At 35.6% G+C, this 19,485-nt stretch overlaps 1 protein-coding gene across 4 annotated transcripts in view; it reads right to left on the bottom strand.

The window, feature by feature from the left end:
* The window catches only part of LRRC9 (leucine rich repeat containing 9), a 112,344-nt gene that overhangs the window by 56,755 nt on the left and 36,104 nt on the right, over positions 1-19,485 (bottom strand). For all 4 annotated transcript variants that reach the window (XM_042989812.1, XM_042989815.1, XM_042989813.1 and 1 more), the window contains exons 13-16: positions 12,389-12,518; positions 10,324-10,446; positions 8,524-8,639; positions 4,650-4,862 (exon numbers count right to left, since the gene is read on the bottom strand). In XM_042989812.1, the coding sequence (XP_042845746.1) occupies positions 4,650-4,862; positions 8,524-8,639; positions 10,324-10,446; positions 12,389-12,518 (582 nt within the window). The remainder of the gene's footprint in view (positions 1-4,649; positions 4,863-8,523; positions 8,640-10,323; positions 10,447-12,388; positions 12,519-19,485) is intronic.

Below are 19,485 nucleotides of genomic sequence, written 5' to 3'. Positions count from 1 at the left end.
AGCAAGCCAGGTATTCTGAAGTCTTATTCTCCTCCTCACTGTTTTTTATCTTACAAACCAAAGATAATTAAAGAAGGCCTACCTTTTTTTTTTAAACTATTGCTGTTTTTTTTTTAAACATTTATTTAATCCCTTTAAATCTATAGAAATGTATGTTGTGGAAGCTCAATCCAATCAAACTCATGCATTTAAGCTTTTCATTACTAAAGCTTTATTATAAAAAAATTATTACTCAAATATGAACTCTTTACCTTATAGGGCAGAAACAATAATTTCTCCACGTCAACTCAAAGAATGTTCTTATAATCGCTATACTGCACATTTATGATGCAGATGGTGGTACTGCCATCATGTCATGAAGCTTTCCTTCCTCCCTAATAATAACTGGTTAAGGTCAAACTTAATCTCCTAGACTTGAAGATTTGGTGGATGGTGACAACATAGTTGGACCAAAGCAACCCCTTGAAAAAAGATGTTTTCTAAATATTTTCAGAAGCAGACTCAAAACTATTGACCACACTTCTTATTTTCAAAAATATTTTGGGGGCCCCTGAGTGGCTCAGTCAATTAAGCATCTGACTCTTGATTTCAGCTCAGGTCATGATCTCATGGTTCATGGGATTGATCCCTGCATCGGGCACTGCACTGACATCACTGAGCCTGCTTGGGATTCTCTCTCCCCTGCAACTCTCTGCCCCTGCACTATTCACTCACTCTCTGTCTCTGTCTCTGTCTCTCTCTCTCTCAGTCAAAAATAAAGTAAATAGGGGTTCCTGGGTGACTCAGTCTGTTAAATGTCTGACTTTGGCTTAGGTCATGATCTCACAGTTTGTAGGTTTGAGCCCCACGGCAGGCTCTGTGCTGACAGCTGGAGCCTAGAGCCTGCTTTGGATTCTGTGTCTCCCTCTCTCTCTCTCTCTCTCTCTGCCCCTCCCCTGCTAGTGTTCTGTCTCTCTCTCTCTCTCAAAAATAAATAAACATTAAGATAAAAAATAAAATAAAGCAACATTAAAAATTTTTTAAACATTTTTTCATTCTCTTTTTGTTTTATATAGTCACTTGAAAAAAATTGTCTTCATAAACAAGTGATCTAGAAATGTCACATTGGAACAATGTAATTGACTTTCAAGATAAAAATAATTTCTGAATATTTATCTGTATCTCAGCTTTCAGGGCACACATAGAAAGATAATGTCATGTGAGAATAACTTGTCTTCTCAAGTATCAATCAGATACTTGTCTTCTCGGTGTATCAGATATTAATTTGTTTGCTACTTCTGCAGTTCAAGCAAACCCACTTTGTAAGAACCATTTGCTGTAAAGATATTGTTTTTATTTTATTTTATTTTATTTTATCTTATTTTATTTTATTTTATTTTATTTTATTTTTTAAAGTTTATTTATTTATTTTGAGATAGAGAGGGAGAACCAGCAGGGAAGGGGCAGAGAGAGTGGGGGACAGAGGATCCGAAGCAGCATCCATCCTTTCCTCAAGACACCACTATTTTCAGCTTTTAGAAAATTATCACAATATTCTTATTTTGTTAGCACAAGAAATTCTATGAACAGTTGTCAGAAAATTGTAGTAAATATACTACTATAGATTTAAAGTGTACCCCTTGGATTTGGCCCTCTTGTGCAATGCACACTGAACCATTTTATATTGCTGCCCTGGTGCTGGGGATATACATATCGAAGAATAGTCACAGCCTCAGCCACTGTGGAATTTACAGTCTCGGAAGGACACAGAGCATATAACAAAGGAATCTGATGCAGACTCAGAGGTAAGAGAAAACTTTGCTTTAGTATAGATCTAAAAGATGTGTGGGAATTAACTAGGAGAAGAGGGTCAGGGGAGAACATTCCATGCAGAGGACTAGAAAGTGCAGAGGATCTGTGTTGGATGCAAGCAGAATGCATTTAAGAAACAGAAAGGAGGCTGAGCATGGAGAACTAAAGAGAGGGTAATATTGAAAGAGTCTGGAAAGGTAGGCCAGGATCCAGGCCATTCAGAATCTTATAGGCCATATTAAGGACTTTGGTTTTACTTTTAAAACAATGGAAAATCATTTGAAGATTTCAAGGAAGAGTGGTAAGGGGTAACAAAGATATGAGCAAATTTGTATCTTGAAAAGATTGCTCTAGCTTCAACATGCAGAATAAATTGGGGGCTCAAAGTGAAAGCAGGACAAAGCCTCTATTGTACAGCTCTAGGTGGTACCCTCTAACCCCCATATTGAGTTATATTCAGTTATGAATGGCACCCAAAGAACACATTAATAGAATATAATGTGAATTGCACTTCCTGGAGTTGTGCAATGTTGAATGACAGAGTATTAGAAGGCTATGGCAATAGTCTAGGTCAGAGATAATGGTAGTTTGCATAGAATGGTAGCAGATTTGAAATGGACAGATCTGAAAGTCAAGGTGTGGAGGTAGACTTCATATCTCAGTAGAGTTGCCTCTGTGTATAGTAAGTTGCTTCAACATAGATCAATGGAACAGAATAGAAAACCCAGAAATGGACGCACAACTATATGGTCAACTAATCTTCGACAAAGCAGGAAAGAATATCTGATGGAAAAAAGATAGTCTCAACAAATGGTGTTGGGAAAACTGGACAGCAACATGCAAAAAACTGAAACTAGACCATTTTCTTACACCATACACAAAAATAAATTCAAAATGGATGAAACACCTAAATGTGAAAATCCTATAGGAGAACACAGGCATCAACCTCTTTGACATTGGCTGTAGCAACTTCTTACTAGGCATGTCTCCAGAGGCAAGAAAACAAAAGCAAAAATGAACATTGGGACTTCATTAAGATAAAAACCTTTTGCATAGCAAAGGAAATAATCAACAGAACGAAAAAAGCAACCTTTAGAATGGGAGAAGATATTTGCAAATGATATATCTGATAAGTATCCAAAATCTATAAAGAATTTATAAAGTTTAACACTCAAAAACAATTCAGTTAAGAAATGGGCAAAAGACATGAATAGACATTTTTCTAAAGAAGACATCCAGATGAGTAACAGACACATGAAAAAATGCTCAACATCACCCATCATCAGGGAAATACAAATCAAAAGTACAATGGGGTATCATCTCACACTTATGAGAACGGCTAAAATTAACAACTCAGGAAACAACAGATGTCGGCAAGGATGTGGACAAAGGGGAACCCTCTTACACTGTTGGTGAGAATGCAAACTGGTGCAGCCACTCTGGAAAACAGTATGGAGGCTCCTCAAAAAGATAAAAATAGAACTACCCTACAAGCCAGCAATTGCACTACTAGGTATTTACCCAAAGGATAAAAAAATATTGATTTGAAGGGACATATACATCTTGATGTTTACAGTAGCATTATTAACAATAGCCAAATTTGGAAAGAGCCCAAATGTCCACTGACTGATGAATGGATAAAGAAGAAGTGGTGTGAGTGTGTGTGTGTGTGTGTGTGTATACATAATTCCATTATATATGGTGGTATATATATATTCCATTATATATCTATATATACATATTAGATATATATAGATAATAGAATATCTATAGATATAGATATTCCATTATCTATCTATATATTCTATTATATATTTCTATATAATGGAATATTACTCAGCCCTCAAAAAGAATGAAATCTTGCCATTTGCAATGATGTGGTTGGAGCTAGAGTGTATTATGCTAAGCAAAATAAATCAGAGAAAGACAAATAACATGATTTCACTCATATGTGGAACTTAACAAAACAGATGAACATACAGGGAAAAAGAGAGAGAGGCAAACCATAAAACAGAGTCTTAACTATTGAGAAAAAACAGGGTTGCTGGAAGGGAGGTGAGTGGGGGGATGGGCTAACGGGATGATGGGTATTAAGGAGGGCATTTGTTATGATGAGAACTCAGTGTTACCTGTAAGTCATGAATCACTGAACTCTACTCCTGAAACTAATATTACACTATATGTTAACTAAAAATAAATTAATTAAATAAAGTATGTCACTTCAATAGTAACTCAAATTGTTAATTAATTTTGTAAAGATAAATCTCTAATATTCTATGTTGACTAATCCTGGGAACTGATTTGAAACTTAACTGTCTTAGTCATTTAAAGAAAGCTTTTTTTTTTCAGTAATAAAATCCCTTGTAAACTGGAAGGGTACCCTCTAGGCTTGTACTGTCCTGTACAGTAGCTACTAGTGACATGTGGCTTTTGAGCACTAATGTGGCTCGTCTGATTTGAGATGGGCTGCAAGTGCTGTCATCTGCAAATATACTCCAGATTTCAAGGACTTAGTATGAAACTGATGAATGACTCTCCATATTGATTGCATATTGAAATGTTAATATTTTAGAAAAATTGGATTTATTAAAATTAATCTTACTTTTAATTAAGAAAACTTTCTTAACATGGCTAATAGAAAATTTTCAATTACATATATGGTTTATATTATATTACTACCAGACAACACTGATCTGATCTAGTCCACAAAGAAGGAGAGGTCAAGGTCCTTTTAATTTTGACAGCATGATGACTGGCATCACCAGATAGGTGCTTTAGTATCTTTAGACTTCTTATGGTAGATTATGATTCCAAATTCAAGGTTTCTGTCCCCAAATTTTATTCCTTATAATACTCACCACAATATGACTGTAAATATTAGTCTTGGCAAGGGAAAGTATTGTTTTATCATCCAAATTAACAAGTTTTGGTCTGGGCTTGATCCTGGGATCCATTTTTATAACTTCATCATCAAATTGCAAATCCTGAGACAGTAATGATCCTTCTGAATTTTTTTTGCTTTCTTCTAGAATAACATTGTTGAATGAAGAAAATAAAGAGTGAGGCTTTACCTAAAAAAATTTATTAAAAATATTGAAAATTTGGTTGCTGTATTTATCACTTTGAATAAGAAATAGTCTATGTAGAAAGACTAATTAAGTTTTTTTCGTTTATATGATAATATCTATCATGATTAGAATCACATTAGAAAACCAGTGAGAGTAGATTAAAATTGTGGGCTAAGAACAAATATGTTCATCCCCTCCCATTGAAAAGTCCTTGAAAACTGGCAAAAGATAATTTTTAAATATTTTTCAACAGTGGAGAGAGCGCCAACAAAAGACTAAGAATTGTGAGACACAAATCAGAGGGGACCAAACTGACAGACAAATGGGAGCAGAAATGTAACCTGTAGCCAAAACATATGTGGGAGATAAACCACTCTGAAGAACAGATCCAGAGAAATTTGATGTTCAGAGTGAACAAGTAAAATAGCAGTAGGATGCTCTAGGTAATTAGCAGGTGATTAAGTAATTATGGTAAACACTGTGGATGAATGAGCGTAAAAAACATAAACAGAAGTGGCTCTAGAAAAAAAATGGTCCATAAGAGAATTATTTTAAAATCTGGGGGAATAAAGCATCCCTAATAGAACAGGCTGCTATCGAAAAGAATTGAGTGGAGCGCCTGGTGGCTCAGTTGGTTAAGTGTCTGACTCTTGATTTCAGCTCGGGTCATGATCTCATGGTTTGTGAGTTCGAGTCCCACATTGGGCTCTGTGCTTGACAGCGTGGAACCTGCTTGGGATTCTCTCTTTCCCTCTCTCTTTCTGCCCCACCTCCACTTGTGCTGTGTCTCTATTTCTCTGTCTCAAAATAAATAAATAAACTTAAAAAAAGAGAAAGGAACATGGTAACACTTTAGAGTCAAAATAAAAATAATTAGTGAAATGAAAGTATTCACTAAATGCTCTGAGAAACCAAATGGATATGGCAGCAGATCAAATTAGCAATGATCAAATTAGCAGAGGTTAATATTGAGGAAATCTTCCAGAATAATAGAATTTTTAAATGGAGATGTAAAATATGAGAGAGAGAAAATTAAAAGAAATGGAGGATCAACTCAGAAAGTCCAGTGTTTAACCAATCAAGGTTCCAGAGGGCTGAACACAGAATGGAAGAGAGAAGATAATGGAGGAATTAAGAGAAGAAAACTTCCCGGAAGTGAAGAAAGAACTGAGTCTTCAGATCAAAAGAGCTAATGAAGTGGCAAGCAGATGGATGATGGAGCTAAGGTCTTTGCTGACATCAGTCACTGAACAGTCTCAACAGCCAGGACTGCCCACCTCTTGACTTCCTGTTATTTGAGTTATGTTAACAGTTTGTTTGGGTTTCTACTATTTGTCTGGGTCTTTGCTAAAAGCATACTTGACTGAAACAGTCTCATTCATAATAGCAACGTAAAAATATAAGTGCCTAAGTGCCCGGAATTACACTTAAAACCTGAGTAAAGAAAACTGTAGGGAGGACTTGAGTAAATGGAATAACTTATCATGTTCCTGGATGAGAAGTCCAATACTGCAGAACAGTTTGTCCCAAATTAAGGTTTAAATTCAATACAATCTCAATCAAATCCTAAATAGGATTTTATTTATTTGTTTATTTATTTATTTATTTATTTATTTATTTATTTATTTATTTATTTTAAATTTACATCCAAGTTAGCATATAGTGCAACAATGATTTCAGGGGTAGATTCCTTAATGCCCCTCACCCATCCCCTCTCCCACAACCCCTCCCGTAACCCTCTGTTTGTTCTCCATATTTAAGAGTCTCTTATGTTTTGTCCCCCTCCCTATTTTTATATTACTAAATAGGATTTTAAAATAAAACTTAACAAGCTGATTCTAACTTCTTTTTGGAAGAGAAAGTGCTCAAGAATAGCCAAGAAAAATTTTTAAAAGATGAGTGAGGGCAGGGAAAGGGAATTTACCCTGTCGCATATCAAAGTATATCATCAAAGTTGTAATAACCGAAACAATGTGGGAGGGGTCCAAGATTAGACAAAGAGATCAATGGAATAGAAAGATCTATAAATAAACCCCTTATATATGAAAATAATTTTAACAATAAAGATGGCACTTCAAAATAGAACAAAAAGATGATGCTTGGTCAAGTAGCTATCCATTTTTAAGGAAAAATTATTTGATCTTCCTCCCTCACATGACATAAAATAATTTCCAGATGTACTTAAAAAAACTTAAAGTTGTAGAACAACCTATATAATTATCGGAAGAAAATAAAGAAGATATTTATATAAGCCTTCTGTAATGAGACATAAAACCCAGAATCCATATCAGGAAATTTGGAGCGATCTGACCTCTTAAAAATTAACCAGGAAATTGCAAATTAATAATGACAAATAAGGTTTTGCTACAAATAGATTTAAAAGACAAGTGACATAAAATATTCGCAACGTATATATAAGATAAAGGATTAATATCCAGGATGCATATAAGGATTTTTCCAATCAATATACAAAAAATAGAGTCCAATAGAAAATAGTCAAAAGATGGGGTGCCTGGGTGGCTCAGTTGGTAAACTGACCGACTTTGCCTCAGGTCATGATCTCGTGGTTCGTGAGTTCAAGCACCGCATTGGGCTGGGTGCTGACAGCTCAGAACCCGGAGCCTGCTTCAGATTCTGTGTCTCCCTCTTTCTCTGCCCTTCCCCTGCACTCACTCTCTCTCTCTCTCTCTCTCTCTCTCTCTCTCAAAAATAAAATAAACATTAAAAACATTTTAAAAGAAGAAAAGTCCAAGGATATAACAAGTGATTTATAAAACTATAAATAATCCATAGCCTATTAAAGAATCAAATATCCTTTTCTTGCCCACAGAGTGGAAAAGTAAAAGATTGATAATATCTTGTTTTGGTAAGCATGCAAAGAAACAAGCTCTGTCACATACTGTTGGAAATTTGTAAAATGGCCAAGGCTTTGTGGAGAATACTGGCAAAATGTATCAGAATTTAAAATGTGTATATCCTTTGACTATCCAATTGTATCAATCTATTCTACAGAGAAACTTCCATATTTGTATAAGGATGAATATATAATGATATTCACTGAAATACTTTTTAAACAGTAATAAAACTGGAAACAACCTATATGTTTCATGAACAAGAGAATAGTCAAATAAATTAGATATTACTGGATAGAATGCAGTCACCAAAAGAATAAAGTATAGACCTATATGTACTGAAGTGGAAATATGTCCAAAACATGATTAAAGGCAAAAAGAAATCACAATATACTTAGATCTTGATTCTACTATGTAAAATGTTACATGCTGTTATATACGTAAATGCATAGAAAAAACAGTGAAAGCAAACCCATGAAGTTGTTAATAGTGGATTTCTTCATGAAAGGGAGTGGTGCTGCAGGTGAGGTGAAATCAGATTTTATGTTTATTATATATCCTTCAATATAGTTTGAAGCTTTTTCGGTGAGACTACGGCCATATATTACTCATGTAACATATTTGCATATAAAAATGTTTAGGTGTCATAATGATTTCTTTTGAAAATGAACCCTTCACAGAATAACCACTGTATGTATGTTTACGTATAAATATATAGTATAAACTTGACACTACATTATTAGACTTCTGTTAATTACTATTTCTGTTCTTTTCTTACTTAAGGAATTCCAGTTTTAAAAATACATCCATACCATTGTAATATACTCAAATTCAACGATGTATTCTGGCAAAACAAGATCATGATCAAAGACAAACCACTTGCACTGCCGAATGCTGCAATCACAGTTTCTCTGTCCCATGATAGAATCTAGAGTAAAATCAATAACAAAACAAGAAAAACACTCTTCAAAATGAAACATAATATACTTTTTTCATTATTACACAGATTAATAAACAATAAATTCAGTAAGTTCCAACTATTACGTTATTGAGACTGGGTTTTTTTTCCTATTTTTCCACCCCTCCTAGACAGTTTAAATTCTTTCCGCAGGTTTTTTTTTACCCTTTAATTTTTAAGTTCTTAAAGTTGAGATATAGTTTACATATAACATTGTATTTGCTTTAGGATTACAACATAATTTGATACATGTGTACATGGAAAAATAATTATCACAATAATTATAGTTAACATCCATCACCAAGGATAGTTACAATTTTTTTCTTGTGCTGAGAACTTTTAAGATTTACTCTCTTGGCAACTTTCAAATATCCAGTACAGTATTGCTAACTACAGTCATGCTGTACATTACAATCCCTAAGACTTTTTTAAATCTCAAAACTGGAAGTTTTTAACTTTTGACCATCCTCACCCATTTTGCCTCTTAGTTTATTTATTTGACTATTTAGTATGGCATAGGAAGGTGTGTATGAGTGCCACATAGACAGGGGGTGGATTGTGATGGTTGATTTTATGTGTTTACTCGTCTAGGCTATGGTGCCTAGTTGGTGAAATAGCAGTCTAGACCTTGCTACTAAAGTAATTTTAGATGTGATTAACATTTAAATTAGTAGACTTTGAGTAAAGCGACAGTTTCTTAATTCTAGAAATTACTAGTCACCTTTTCACTACATAGACTAGTAGGGTTTAATTTTTTTCATCATGTCCTTTTCCTTTTCATACTTTGTCATTTTTCTATTCAAATATACTTTTGACAAATGTATTACTCAAAAACCTTTGTTGTTAAAAGTGGGTGGGTTTGGGGTGCCTGGGTGGCTCAGTTGGTTAAGTCTCTGACTCTTGATTTCGGTTCAGATCATGATCCCAGGGTCATGGGATTGAGCCCCACATTGGGCTCCACACTGTGTGTGGAGCCTGCTTGAGAGTCTTCTCCCCGCCCCCCTCTTCCTCTTCCCTGCTCGGGCTTGCTCTCTCTCTCTCAAAAAAAAAGGATGGGTTTATCTTTTGAAATACATATAATATACATGAAATACATAGACTATACATGAAACATAATATATATGTAATATATATGTATTATATCACATATATGTATATAATATTCATATGATGTATGAAATACATACATAGTATATGTATAAAATACATGAAATTTCATATAACAGTATGCATGGATGTGTAAATATAAAAGTTTACAAGGGTGACTAGGTGGCTCAGTTGGTTAAGCACCCGACTCTTGACTTCAGCTCAGGTCATGATCCCAGGGTCCAGCCCTGTGTCAGGCTCCATGCTAAGCATGGAGTCTGCTTAAGATTCTCTCTGTCCTCCCTCCCTCTGACTCTCTCCTCTGCTCATGGTCTCTCTCTCTCTCAAAAAATAAATGTTCACAAAATTAAAAATCTATACACACACATATATAAATGTCATTGAAGCAGGGAACAGAAAAATAGTTCATTAGTAGCCAGCACTAGATTTTTTTTAGAAAAGTTTACAAACTTTATTAAGTAGAGATTAAGCTCTATACATCTGTATTAAATACAAACATTTTGTATTCAGAAAAATTAAAGCACATTTCTCTTTATGGCAGACATACTTAGTAAATATTTTCGAGGAGCAAACACTGAATTAACCATTGGATAGTTAGCTTGATTGATGGAGTCCTGTTCACGAGCCTGAACACTCTGGCCAAGGAAAACCTTTGTAATGAGGAGGATGCCTAAATATGAATAAAACATCATTTTAACAGTAATTCATTTTAGTAATTTTCCCATATCACCTTCCTTATTAGTCCCAGACTTGACTGTGTTCTGTAAGGGCAGAGATCCTTGCTACCTTGTTTGTCATTGTATAGCAAAACAGAAACTCGGTAAATATTTGTTGAACAAATGAAATAATTGTTAAAGAGGATTCCTGTGATTAAAGCAAAGCTTTACAGAAAAGGAATAAGGAAAGAAAATAAGTTAGCAATATTTTTTATCAAGTGATTTGAAGTAAGAAACTTTTTGTTGTTGTTATTAACTGGGTAAAAATTCATCTTTGAATCATCAGCACCTAGCACATCACTTAGATCATGGGAGGCACTCAATACATGTCTACTAAATGGATAAACATTTCTTTTCCCTTTAGATTTCTAAGAAACCTTTGGATTCTCTCAATCCTAAGGATGTCTAGGAGTCACTGAATCCTATAATGTAACTTGTAATCACTAGACAAAACATTTAGATGACTTTTTTTACACTATACGAGTTATAGAATGCGAGTTGAAAGAACCTAACTGTTTTGGGAAACATTTCAGAAGGATCTAGAAAAACATGATGAGGTGTTTCTTAAGATGGGAATGGAAGAGCATGAGAAAAAAGAAGCAAATGGTTTTTTTTTTTTAATAAGGAGTTCTTTCTATATTCAATTATCTGCTTAATTTTCTGATTATCATTAACTGAATGAAAGGCTGCAAGACACATGTAGTTTGTCATGAATAATCCTAGCAGAGCTCTAGTCTGGAACCTAGAATATCACTCTTATAGACTTAATTTAACCAAATTTCTGACTGCCCAGTCTTCAGTAGGTGTATAGTGGAGACCAAAGAATAGGTGTCCCTTACTTCCTGACCAGGTCAATTCTCCGTATTATATATTCTTTGGTAATATGCACTAACATTTCCTCTTTGTTATGAAATTGTTATGTTATGAAAATTTTAATTTTACATTTGTTTGTGTGCTTATTAATATTTGTCAATACCATAAAAGAGCAACTGTGTCTGGTTTGTAAAGACTATATCCATACTACTACCAAGTGCCTAACACATAGTAAACATTCCATAATACTGGTGGAACTGAAGCATGAACAGTGGAAGGGTGAGGCAAGAGGACCTAATGAGCTGGACTTTTCCCCAGTGTGTGGTTACAAGGGGACCTCTCCCAGAAGTGTCCTGCAAATTGGCTCATATGCTTTTATCTATCTATATATTCAAGATGCAAATAAAGTACAGATCATTGTGAATAAAGTACCAAAATTTTATCTTCTATGAGGCAATTTATAAAGAAATCTGTACACTACAGTTTGTCTTTAGCCAGTTTTAGATTTGCAACCAGGTTTTCTTGTATCTATGAAAATGATTAAGTCCTGCCTTCCCAAGTGCTTGGCATGATGACTACTGCATAATTGTGCCAAGTTCTCTTTTCTCTTTCCTATGAATTTGGGGTGGTGTGTGTGTGTGTGTGTGTGTGTGTGAGAGAGAGAGAGAGAGAGAGAGAGAGAGAGAGAGAGAGGCATGCATATATACTGAGTTTATTTTTAGGACACAAGTTAATGAACAAAAGTAGACAGCAAGGAACTAAGATGGTGGTGCAGTAGGAGGACCCTAGGCTTGGCTTGGCCCTCGAATGAACAAAAGCAGCCTGTTTCATATAAACTGGATTAAATGTGAGTAACAAATGAGTCCCATTCTATTAATGTTGACACAATAATCAGTAAGTATTTGTTCATAAATTGTAAAGTTACAGATCAGAAAGTCATATTTCACTACACTGGTAAATACTAAATAAAATAGTTTCTGGAAAATCTTCCTGATTGATAAAGCCAAGTATTAAAAATGTTATGAAAATAATTAACAAAGGCTTAAAACTAAAAAGTTCAGAAATACCATATATTTGTATTACCATGCCTGAAGAGCTCATGCTCAGGAGAGTTCTTCTCATCTTTGTACTTTTGCTGTAGAAATTCAATTCTGGGACCCTCACACATACTTAGGCTGTTAGCGAGAATAACAGCTTCTTTTCTGAGAGGCAGCTGCAAAGAAAAAACAAAGCTGAGTATTTTTATAAAACTGACAGTACTTCAGCTTCAATACAGATGGCTTATTAGTTTATGTTTATGTGGGCAAAAAAAAAAAAAGGCTAGATTCATTGAAAAGCAGTAGATAACTTTCAGGTGCAACTTCATTCTGTAAGGCCATTTATATAATATGCTTTAAATTTACATGCAAATAGGTTTATGAAAAGTGATACACAGTATTCGTTCCTGTAAAAGCAGCCAGAGTCAGGACTGACAACACTGTGTGGTGCAGGAGCTATAGTCTTACACATTTTCAATGATACTCCACTAGTAATCATGTAAATTCCAAAAAAGAAAACCCTGTAGGTTCTTACTTATATGTGAGATATAGGTAAATATAGATACATGGATAAAGATTTGGTATAAATAGTGTTCTTGGTTTAATAATCTACGTGGCTTTCCAGATACATCTCATTGTGCTAATGCATGGAAATTTTAGTTTGCGTTGGGACTAGATTTATTTCTTAAAAATGTTTTATCAGAAATACAGTAATACAGGGGTGCCTGGGTGGCTCAGTTGGTTAAGTGTCCAACTTCAGCTCAGGTCGTGATCTCATAGTTCCTGAGTTTGAGCCCTGGACCAGGCTTTGCGCTGACAGTGCAGAGCCTGCTTGGGAGTCTCACTCCCTCCTCTCTCTCTGCCCCTCCCCACTCATGCTTTCACTGTCTCTCTCAAAAGAAATAAACAACAACAAAAAAGAAATACAGTAATACTCTAAAATTCATATCACTTGCTATGAAAGCTCTGAAGAACAAATAAAATCTCTATTTTTAGTAGTAGAAAACCTAGAGCTAAGAGAGATCATATAATCTATCCAAGGACAGAAGTAGAAATTAGCAAAGTCATAATTTGAACTCAGGTCTGCTTCTCCTTGTCACTATCTCAGAGTTTTGAAATTATTACAAGTTTAATATTAGTACCCAAATTATCTAAAAAATATGTTTTCTATAAATGCTGAATTGCTTATTTACTTTTTCTTACTAAAAGCTGTTACCCAAAGAGGTTTTAAAATTTTTTTAATGTTTATTTATTTTTGAGAGAGAGAGAGAGAGAGACACACACAGAGTGTGAGCGGGGGAGGGGCAGAGAACAAGAGGGACAGGCTGAGCTGTCAGCACAGAACCCGATGCAGGGCTCAGACTCATGTCTGTGAGATATGACCTGAGCTGAAGTTGAATGCTCAACTGACTGAGCCACCCAGGTGCCCCCCCAAAGAAGTTTTTAAAATATAAAACTAAAATGTTGCTCATGTTACCATAAATTTCACATCCCAGTAAATATAACCTTATCAGATTTCCCATGAACATCACTAACTATTCATTAGATACAAGCTGTGTACGTGTCATTGTGCAGCTATAGCCTGGTCTTGGTCCTCAAGTGAGAGAGGGAAGATGGTGAAGACAGCACAGGCAGCAATCTCTCTGACATTGGCTATAGCAACATTTTTCTAGATATGTCTCCTAAGGCAAGGGAAATAAAAGCAAAAATAAACTGTCAGGACTACATCAAAATAGAAAGTTTCTGCACAGCGAAGGAAACAATCAACAGAACAAAAAGGCGACCTACTAAATGAGAGAAGATATTTGCAAATGCTTTACCCAATAAAGGGTTAGTATCTAGAATATATAAAGTATTTATAAAACTCAATACCCAAAAAACAAATAGCCCAATTAAAAAATGGGCAGAAGGCATGAACAGACATTTCTCCAGAGAAGAGATACAAATGGCCAACAGACACATAAAATGATGTTCAACATCACTCATCATCAGGGAAATGCAAATGAAAACTACAATGAGAGATCACCCCTCACTTGTCAGAAAGGCTAAAATCAACAATACAAGAAACAAGTGTTGGCAAGGGTGTGGAGAAAAAGGAACCCTTTTGTACTGTTGGTGGGAATGCACTCTGATGCAGCCACTGTGGAAAACAATATGGAGGTTCCTCAAAATGTTAAAAAAAGAACTACCCTACAGTCCAGTAATCATACTACTGGATATTTGCACACACAAAATAAAAACACCAATTCAAAATTATTCTTGAACCCCCAAGTTTATGCAGCATTATTTACAATAGCCAAACTATGGAAGCAGCCTAATTGTCCCCCGATAGATGAATGGATAAAGATGTGGTATATATGCACAGTGGAATATAATTCATTTGTAAAAGATAATAAAATTGTGCCACTTGTGATATGGATGGATCTAGAGAGTATAATGCTAAGTGAAATAAGTCAGTCAGAGGAAGACAAATACCATATGATTTCACTCATACGTGGAATTTAAGAAACAAAATAAACAAGCAAAGGAAAAAGAGAAAGAGAGAAACCAAGAAACAGACTCTTAACTATAGAGAACAAACTGATAGTTATCAGAGGGAAGGTAGGTGGGAGGATGGGGGAAATAGTGAATGGGGATTAAAGAGCATACTTACGATTAAAAAATAAAATGATTTAAAAAATAAATAGATAACAACAACAAAAAGAATCAGAAAATGTAAAAAAAAAAAAAGGAAAAAAGAAAAGAAGAAAGAGGGGGGAAGATGGAAACTGTACCCAGTAATTAAAAATACAAACCATCACAGGGTGCCTGCGTGGCTCAATCAATTAAGTGTCCAATTCTTGATTTTGGCTCAGGTCATGATGTCACATGATCCAATGAGATCCAGTTCTGTGTCAGGCTCCACGCTGAGCATGGAGCCTCCTTGGGATTTGCCTCTCCCTCTTCCTCTGCCTCTACCCTGCTCATGCTTGTGTACTCTCTCTCTCAACATAAATAAATAAACATTAAACATTAAAAAAATACAAACCATCACAAGATGTGTCAAATAAGATCTCCTTTTTTAAATGAAATGTTTTTAAGAACCATCTTTGTAGAGGTGAGGGATCAATGCTAGGCTTTAAAGATTAGACATAATTCCAATCAGAAATCTTAAAAGAAAGTCTTTTTAAGAGGAGAAAGCATATGAAGGTATAGAAACAGGTACGATTGTCTATTCAACTATCATCCATCTATTTAACTATCCATCATTCATTAATCAGATTTCCACTAGGAATCTCTAAAGAAAGTCCCTGTCCTCAAGGTCTTGTAGAGAGATGCACACCCTGATTGCCGTGGAGATCCTTCTGCCACTCCATAGATCGATTTCCTGGGTGTTCAAGTGACCTAACCTCAATACAGCTGTGTTTGAGGTTACAGCTTACTTCTGTGTCATCTTAACTCCTCTCAATTGTATTTTAGTATAACAAATGTGCTACAATAAAATTCTCAACTGCCACTGATTGCCACTTAACCAGCTTCCGCTAACCGACTCACAGGATTAAGCAGTAATTTCCATCCTTTCTAAATCCCACAGTATGGTGACAATTCAAGGATAAGAGGGTACTGTAAAAAATACTAGCATAGGGAATATAGTCAGTGATACTGTTAGTAACATTATATGGTGACAGATGGTGACTACACTTATTCTAGTGAGCACTGAGTAATGTATAGAATTGTCGAATCACTATGTTGTACACCAGAAACTACTATAACACTGTATGTCAACTATACTTCAATAATAAAAATTAAAAAAAAACTGATGTACTTCTATTCTCCCCAGCTGTGTTGTATGCTTACAAAAAGTCGGTTAATTTTGTTCCTAAATGTTTTATACCAGTTGTATTTGTTATTGAAATTATACACATGAAATAAAACAATGAAACATGAACAAGGATGAGAGCTGTTTCTGTGAAAAATAAGTGGAAAGTATTGGTAAGATTCTGTAGAGACTAATCATTAAAAGCTTCTGCTACAGCATGTGTAAATGGGGCAAATATAAAAGTTTGGTGGTGGCAAGGGGGAGCATACAAACTAAAACTAGATTGATTCTTGCACTCAAGTTCATGCTCAACTTTAAAGCAACGGAAACTAATATGTAATATGGTTATGGTCTGATGTAAGAAAGATTATCAAGAGTTTCAACCTCATACTCAGAGGCTTTGGCCCTATGTAAAAAGATGAATGAAATGTAAGTTTATTGGGATGAGCACTGGGTGTTGTATGGAAACCAATTTGACAATAAATTTTATATATTGAAAAAAAGAAAAAAGAAAATAGCAGAGGTTGGAGCTGAAAAAAAAAAAGAAATGTAAGTTTATATGTTTTAAGTTTGCTGAAGGGGTGCTCGCTTCAGCAGCATATATGTTAAGTTTGCTAAAGTGTTCCTTAAGTACATAATTTATTTAAAGTTCTCCTTTTTTTAAGTGTTATTTATTTAAGTGAACTCTACACCCCATGTGGGGCTTGAACTCACGACCCTGAGATCAAGAGTCACATGCTCTTCCAACTGAGCCACCTGGGCGCCCCCTAGTTCTCCATTTTAATGGATTTTCTGATAAACCTGTAAACTAGGTAAAAGGGATCCTACTATCTGAGAACTCAGGAAAGCCTTCGCAAAGGAGGAAGTCCTTAAGTCGGGACTTGAAGGGTAAGTTTGCCAAAAGAAAAAAGTAGGGAAGATCATTTCATCAAAAGGAGGCATGGCACTGAGGTATATTTAGGAGAATCACAAAGGAAGTACATACTTCATTTCGGATATTTGTTGTATTTGGTAATAGGGAGTCTGGTTGAAGCTAGATTTTGAGGGGCCTTAAGTGCAAGGCAGAGGGATTTGGATTTCATTATCATGAGTAATGGGAAGAGACTGAAGGATTTTCATCATGAGAACAATGCAGTGTGTGCTATGAAAATAATGTTTTAGGAAAGATTAATTTGTCTGTCCTTTTAAAGGTGGAAGGAATAGAGGGAAGACCAAGGGCAGAGTTGCCTATTAGGAAACTACTGGCAAAGATTAGAGGGAATGTTCTAAGTGGTGGCAGGCAATAGGAACAGGGAGGGAAAGGAAGAATGCAAAGTGATATGGTAAAGGAAGAATCGCTACAAATGGTAAATGATTAGATACAGGGATAATGAAAAAGGGAGTGGTTGGATATAATTTCAAAGCTTTGAACCTGGTCAGTGGAGAGTGACAGCATTGTTGGCAGAAATAAGACAAGGAGAGAGTTGGTTATGGACAAAATATTAAAGGCTGGTTTTAGACATATTGTAGAAGGAGATAAAACCGGTTAATCACATAGGAATGGCAGCTGTGGGTGTCAGAGCAGAGAGCAGGAGGTGGGCTGGCTGAGGACATACACTTTGGAGAAAGCCAAGTGGAATAAATGATACTCCTTAAGTCTATTGACCAAGTCCTTGGGCATCAAAGAGAGTAATGATGTAAGCCAGCCCTCTGCCTTACAAAGTCACTGCCAACCTAAGCCAAATCTGTCTTCTAAACTGCTTACACAGCTCATGCTTTTTAATCTTATCCCACCTCTTAAACGATGCAGTACATAAACATTTATCTTGATTTCCTGTGTGCACATAATAGCATAAAAAATATGGCTTATTAGATCTACATGCTACACAGTGATTTTTCTAGCCAATTATACTCCATTTCTAAGATTTTAACAATGAGAGTAATTGATCATGTGTGGAGAAAAACAAGATTATTAAGCCTTAATCTTGTGGTATTCTCATGTTTAGAGGGAAGAGGAAGAATTAAAAGAAAACAAAGACAGGACAATCAGAAAAATAGGAGAATAACATTAGTGTAATATTATGGATGCCAAAGGGGAGTTTCGAAAAGGAAAGAGCAGTCAATAGTATCAAATACTTCAGAGAATAATGGTAAATCTTATTTTAAAATTTTCTATGAACTAACATGATATTTATCTTTCTCTGACTGACTTATTTCATGCAGCATAATGCTCTCTAGCTCCATCCACCTCATTGCAAGTGGCAAGATTATGTTCTTATTTATGGCTGAATAATAGGAGCTAGAGAGTATTATGCTACATGAAATAAGTCAGTCACAGAAAGACATACCACATGATTTCACTCTAATATGGAATTTATGAAACAAAACAAATTAACATAGAGGGGGGAAAAAAAGAGAGGCAAACCAAGAAACAGATTCTTAACTATAGAGAAGGTACTGATGGTTACCAGATGGGAGGTGGGGAGGGGGACGGGTAAAGTCAGTGATGGAGATTAAGGAGTGCACTTGTGATGAGCACTTGTGATGAGCACTTGTGATGAGCACTTGTGATGTGACCTGTAATGGAAGTGCTGAATCACTCTTTTGTACACCTGAAACTCATACGTATGGCACATGGAATTTAAATAAAATCTTTAGGGGCGCCTGGGTGGCGCAGTCGGTTAAGCGTCTGACTTCAGCCAGGTCACGATCTCGCGGTCCGTGAGTTCGAGCCCCGCGTCAGGCTCTGGGCTGATGGCTCGGAGCCTGGAGCCTGTTTCCGATTCTGTGTCTCCCTCTCTCTCTGCCCCTCCCCCGTTCATGCTCTGTCTCTCTCTCTCTGTCCCAAAAATAAATAAAAAACGTTGAAAAAAAAAATTTAAATAAACTCTTTAAAAAGCCCAAAAAACAAAACAAAAAAACCCCCCAAAACTTTCTATGTGCCAGAACTTACTGGGTAAATTTTAATAATACATTCTATTTAATGTAATCTATCTGAAATATTATCATTTCAACATGTAATCAGTATAAGAAATTATAATCTCTTTTCTATACCAAAACTGAAATTTATTTCAAACTTTTTAGCACATCTCAATTCCGACTAGTCACATTTCAAATGCTCAGCAGTCACATGCGGGTGGTGGCTACCATACTGGATAGCCGGCTGTTTGAAGGATTAGAGATACCACATCTCCTAAAGGAGCGGCAGGAGATAAGGCGCTAGGCACAGTGTCGGGCAAGCAGGAAACACACAGAAATGTTAGCCTCATCTTTCTGCCAACCTTCGTGCCCATGATGGTTCATAGTTCTCGAATCACCCTGAGCACTCCACTCTACTTTTTCAAATCCTTTATTCCTCGCCTCCT

This window comes from Panthera tigris, chromosome B3 (assembly GCF_018350195.1).
Source record: "Panthera tigris isolate Pti1 chromosome B3, P.tigris_Pti1_mat1.1, whole genome shotgun sequence".
NCBI lineage: Eukaryota > Metazoa > Chordata > Mammalia > Carnivora > Felidae > Panthera > Panthera tigris.
Note: the sequence above shows the minus strand (reverse complement) of the source record. Positions and strands in the feature narration are given on the sequence as shown.